This window comes from Austrofundulus limnaeus, unplaced genomic scaffold (assembly GCF_001266775.1).
Source record: "Austrofundulus limnaeus strain Quisiro unplaced genomic scaffold, Austrofundulus_limnaeus-1.0 Scaffold232, whole genome shotgun sequence".
Classification (NCBI taxonomy): Eukaryota; Metazoa; Chordata; class Actinopteri; order Cyprinodontiformes; family Rivulidae; genus Austrofundulus; species Austrofundulus limnaeus.
The window spans coordinates 669,735-675,776 of record NW_013952634.1 but is presented as its reverse complement, the minus strand read 5'-3'; the positions used below and the strand labels follow the sequence as shown (position 1 = coordinate 675,776).

Here is a 6,042-nt window from a genome sequence, read left to right as displayed (position 1 = left end):
TGTATGTATGTATGTATGTATGTATGTATACACACTTTAAATAAAATTCTCCTTTTTGAATTTTATTGGTGCACTTTAAGTGTATTTATTTACTAGTCAATTTATATATTTCCGCTTTTATTTTTAATTATGTCAGTTTCGGTCCTCCGTACTGCAGAAGCCTGAAAATCACTCATTCATTCAAATCAGGTGTGTTTGAGCAGAGAAAAAAGTAAAACATGCAGGGCTGCGGCCCTCGAGGACCAGGATTGCCCACCCCTGATGTGGAGGTAGCCCGCCCCTTTAACACGTCATGAGGCGGAGTTAGGGTGCGAAGAGGTTTGTTACTTGATGTGTTTCCAGGGTCTGGTCACTGTTTAGCTGATGTCTGTCGGAGGCAGAGTCAAACAAAAGCTAATCAGTCCACAGCTGTGCCCGGATGGTTTTGTATGTCTCACTCAAACATCCACATGTCGTTATTATTAACTGGTGTTAGTGCTGCACAGGTAAAGGGTAACAAACATTGCTTATTTTTAACAGTTCAACCCCTTTTTTGAAGACTTAAAACAGGCCTTGTACATGTTGTTATGTTTTTATTCTTGGACATTTGAGATGACAAATATTTAGATTTGATTAGAAAGCTGCTATTTAATAATAAACTAAAATCTAGGAAACTGATCTTTTTGGTTGAGAATCATCTCTATGTTCCACATAACAGTGTGTTGACCTGTGGTTAATATTGAAACTTCTGAAAGATGCTTTGCTTTACTGGATTACTGTGCAGCCTTTGTACTGGGGAACATGGTTACAGCAGGGTCCAGTCTTTGGGTCTTTCTGTTTGGAGTTTACTTGTTCTCCCTGTGTACACCTGGGTATCCTCTGAGTATCATAAGAAAGGTGACCTTTTAAATATCCATTCTTTAAAAAGTACAAAAAATAAAATTTTAAATGACTCATTTCACAAATCTTTAACCACATCAGAAAACCCTTTTTAATCACGTTGAAAATGACATTCATTCCCTGTGTTTGAGGACATACGTCATAAGTTTAAACCATTCCTAATGGTCCATAAAAACCATTTCATTTATTTAATTTAATGCTACAGAGACACTGATTCAATAGAACTACTTTCTGCTCTTGCCTGTTATTATCCTGAGATGATTACAGCTTTCAATTAAATTTGAGTTTCAGTCTGATTACTGAAAACTGTAGTCAGCTATTTGTGATTGTCAGAAAACTTAGTTTAGGCTAGTTAACAGAAACTATTACCTTAAAGTTTCATTTTCCATCAAAAATAAACTCTTGTATTATCCAGCTGCCAAAAAGCAAAAGTGAAGGTTAACGTTTTTGTTCATGACTGTATCTCATGAATAACATTTAAAGCTGATTAATATTTGAGCTCATAGTGATGCAAACTAACAGCCAAAGCCAAACTTATAAAGCACAAAAACAACAAAAACCTCAGGCAGTTTTATAGACTTGAGCTAAACTTTTGAAATTGCTGAATCTCATAAAACACAGTAACTTATAGAGTCGGACCTGTGCTTAAATCTTTGGCATTAACTGTTTTGAACCACTATGCAGAATTTAATGACGTTTTCAGAAATTATCATTAAGAAACTTTTGAATTTAAGCCCTTTCAAGGTGGCTGACACAACTTATCAACCTTAGCAAACACAAATAGTTACATACTTATAACTATGACTATAGTTACATAGTTATAACTATATTAAGACTAAGTTAAATGTACATATTGAGCTAGAATCTGGCAGCAGGTGAGCGGGACATTTTGCAATCACACAGGATTCTGTTTGAGAAAAACTGTTAGAACTCTGTCAAATCTCATCCAAATTTGATTTTGATCTCAGTCTAAAACTCTGGTATTAAGGCAGCAGGTGGTGTTCATTCCTTTAAGGACTGCCTGTGTTTTAATTTAAATGTATTGCCCATCACAGGAATTTGTTCTTTAAATGTCTCCGGTTTGATTTGAATGACAGACATTCAGAGAGAATCTGTTCTCTCTCACTTTTCTGCAGCAGCCTCTACACTGCCTGTGCTGAGTGCCTGCCCTCTGCTGGTTTCTGTTGCCTGTTTTTGTTAAAGGTCTCACAGAGCAGTACCAGTAGGGGGCGCTGAAGTGTCGGACTGACTGCAGACCTCCACACCTCTCCAACACAGCCGCACTTTGCGCACCGGGAGTCAGGATCCACACAAAGGTTGTGCGCCATCCCTAAACCCTGAGGAGTAAACTGGCTTTCTTTTTGTTCTCCCCCCTCATCTTATCTGATTTGAATTTTTATAAGTGCATCTTTTTTTCCTCTCCTGAACAAGATCACAATGCGTCACTCCACCGTGATTTTTGTGACTTTGATCAAACTGTCTTTTTGCCGCCCTGTGGTGTTTGTTTTCACGGTGGTTGTGGTTTTCCCCTTTGTGTTCGGGTGACTTTGCACTCAGTGTCACCCACAGGATAGTTTCTCTTTGCAGCTCATCATATCGTCTATGGTTTGATTTCTTTTCTTTTTGTGAAATGCTGGAAGATGACGATTTGAGCTTTGGAACGAACCGGAGATGTATTTGGAACGCTTTTACGCACGGAGAACTCCAGACTGCTGCTGCTGCTGCTGCTGCTTGTCAGAGCCACGCAGAAGAAAATGTGTCTGTAAGTTTGACACGGAACAGAAAATAGATGTGTGTGTTTTCCTGCTTGAAGATTATCTTGTAGCACACATGGTTACGCGCATATGTTTGAAACTGATGCGCACATCGGTTGTGTGAATCTGATTTATTCTGGCCAATCAGAAAATTACCTGATAACAGGATCAAGATCAGAATGTGTAGATAACACAAAAACAGAATCCTAATAATTATATTTGAATTTGGCCTTCAGTGGGAGAAAAGGGCTTTGTTTTGCACGGATTGGATATAGGTTTTACGCACAAGTGCCATCCACAGACGCAGCAATGACAGGAGGAATGCGCAGCGCCAGGGGGCACGAGGACTATCAGTGTGACTTCACCTGTCGGGGGCAGGCCTGGTCCCGTGAATAGTCGCGGTGCCAGCATGCCCTCTTGGACCAATGACTCCGAGTGCCTCTCCTATAACTGCAGCTGGGAGGAGACCTCCAACAGCAGCGCGGAGCGTCCTGCGCCTCCGCTCAACTATTACTCCATCCCGCTGCTCGCGGGCATCACGGTCGCCTGCGCGCTGCTCTTTCTGGTCGGAGTGGCCGGAAACGTCATGACCATCCTGGTGGTCAGCAAGTACCGGGACATGCGCACCACCACCAACCTGTACCTGTGCAGCATGGCCGTGTCGGACCTGCTGATCTTCTTCTGCATGCCTCTGGACCTGTACCGCATGTGGAGGTACAGGCCCTGGCGCTTCGGAGACGCTCTTTGCAAGCTCTTCCAGTTCGTGTCAGAGTCGTGCACGTACTCCACCATCCTGAACATCACCGCGCTGTCCGTGGAGCGCTACCTGGCCATCTGTTACCCGCTGCGCGCCAAGGCGCTGGTCACCAAAAGACGCGTGCGCGCCTTGATCTTCATCCTGTGGACGGTGTCCCTCTCGAGCGCGGGCCCCGTGTTCGTTATGGTGGGGGTGGAGAGGGACGGCCCGGACCTCGGATCGTGGATGAACGAGACGAGCTTGCTCGCGGACGTCGGGGACACCCGGGAGTGCAGGATGACGCACTACGCCGTGGAGTCGGGCCTGATGGGAGCCATGGTGTGGCTGAGCTCCATCTTCTTCTTCATGCCGGTGTTCTGCCTGACTGTCCTCTACAGCCTGATAGGCCGGAAGCTGTGGCAGAGACACAGGGAGACAAACATGAGCTCTCGGGTGTCTTACAGGGACAAAAGCAACAGACAGACCATCAAAATGTTGGGTAAGTTCAGAGGGAAATTACGCAAAGAGTTCTAGCTTCGGTTGGCTGATTGTTTTTTCTCTCCCCTCTTTAAGTTGTGGTGGTGTTGGCCTTCGTCCTGTGCTGGTTACCCTTCCACGTGGGTCGGTACCTGCAGTTCCGCTCCCTGGACGCCCCGTCCCCGTTGCTCTCCCTCCTGTCCGAGTACTGCAGCCTGCTGTCGGTGGTGCTCTTCTACCTGAGCGCCGCCATCAACCCCATCCTCTACAACACCATGTCCTGGAAGTACCGGAGCGCGGCGGCGCGCCTCTTCGGCCTGGCGGACAGCCAGCCGAGCCGGTGCCGCACGGCCAGCACCCTGAAGGGGGACAGCTCCTATGGCTGGACAGAATCCACCGTGAGCTTGTAAATCCGTCCACAATCCAGGCCCCGATTATGAACTGAAATAAAGCAAAAGGTCAACAAGCTTCAACACATTTACATTATTATTTTTTTAAAGGAAGGAATGCATATAGAGCTGCCACTAGATTATTTTCATAATCGATTAATCACCGATTATTTTTTTCGATTAGTCGACTAATCAGATCATACATTAATTGAATATAAAACATACAGCTTATCACGTCAGAATGCAGCTGCTATTATATAACCATCATTAGATTTTAGCTATATGCTAACTAAAAATAATTGCTGTGGAAGGTAAGTTCTGCTCTGCAGATATTACACAGGTTTAACTTTCATTTTCTTAAAATGATCCCACACTTTTGAGCTCCATTGCTGGGTAGCCATGATACCAGAGCCTGTCTGTATAATGGGACGTCCACGACCTACCCCAGTTACCACTACTGTGCATGTGTGTCAAGGACAGAAAGGCAGACGTGGCAGTGGAAGGTGTCAAAGCAGTTTGGAGAGAAAAACAAAGTAAAAAAAAGAAAAGAAAATGATTAATTGATTATTAAATTAGTGTGATTAGTCGCCGATTAATCAACTAATCGTGGCGGCCCTAAATGCGTGTCACCTGCCACCTTTTATGCCGGAGTTGTTTTTAAAACCAGGATGGTTTTATGAGGAAAGGGGCTGAGTTACAACCGTTTAGGTCAAAACAACTGACCTCATTCATGATCTGTGATTTAGTGAGATCTTGATCGATGTGTCAGCTCTCAGAGTACGTGTTGCGAGTCACTCTCAGCTACTACCACAACGAAATTTAACTCAAAGGGCCCAATCTGTAAAACTGACAGGGCTGCAGTCCCCTTAAACTGTGCTAACTCCACAAGTTAACGAGTTGTAGATGCACATCCAGAGATCACTTCCTGACAGTTTCATTCAAATCTGTCTATTTACACATGAGATATTTTGCTAACAGACAACTACAACAGGATGGACACTTTCAGCAAAATTATTGCAAAACGTGTAGCACTTATAGAATATATTGAAGAGGATGCTCACACCACATTTGAGGTTTCTTTCTGTAAAACTGGATGATTTAGAGCCACTTTTGTGGCTCCTACTAAGTCCTGTTGACTCTTAAAGTTAATCAGTAGTAGATGTACACCAAATGAAGATTTTCTGAAAGTTTTGATCTAATTCTGCCCTGTGATTTCTTTAACATTTTGCTAACAGACCAACAAAGTTGCAATCGTTCATGGCAAAGTTTTAAAAACATACTGTGCAGTCAGTTAGAAACTGGAACAGAAGTAGGTGATGACTCTCGGCTCACTCAAAACATTAGCTCACTCCCTGTAAAATGATTTCACTGATAGCCGTGTTTGTGTTTGCACAGGTTGCTTAGCCTTGGCAGCCATCTTGAGTGAGATTGGCTCCAAAACGTAATCAGCTGCAGTCAGTCATCCAAAGATTACTTCCTGAGAGTTTCGTTAAAATTGGTCGAGAAGTTTGTGAGATTTCTTGCTAACAGTACAGACAAAAAAAAAAACATAAATGTGCCCTTCAGCGGCAGGTGATGATCTCATTTCTCACTACAAGGTTTCAGCAAGTGCCATGCAACGTTCATGCAACACATTCAGCACTATTTAAAAAAAAAAAACAAGTGTGCAAAACAGCTCCTCTCCTCCTCCAAGTGCTTATTGATCCAAACCTGAGCAGAACATGTTTAAGTCTCAGACATCTAATGCCTTATATTCTGGATGACAAGGGAAGCACTGTAGAGTTTGTGTCGCATCTCTGTTCTCCTT

The 6,042-nt window shown here is 43.5% G+C and overlaps 1 protein-coding gene across 1 annotated transcript; it reads left to right on the top strand.

Annotated features, from left to right (window-relative positions):
* Positions 1-1,964: 1,964 nt before the first annotated feature.
* On the top strand, positions 1,965-4,454 carry ghsra (growth hormone secretagogue receptor a). Its single transcript, XM_014019825.1, has 2 exons — positions 1,965-3,868; positions 3,943-4,454. The coding sequence occupies exons 1-2, from the start codon at positions 3,043-3,045 to the stop codon at positions 4,254-4,256; spliced, it is 1,140 nt and encodes a 379-aa protein (XP_013875279.1). The 5' UTR covers positions 1,965-3,042; the 3' UTR covers positions 4,257-4,454.
* Positions 4,455-6,042: the final 1,588 nt, after the last annotated feature.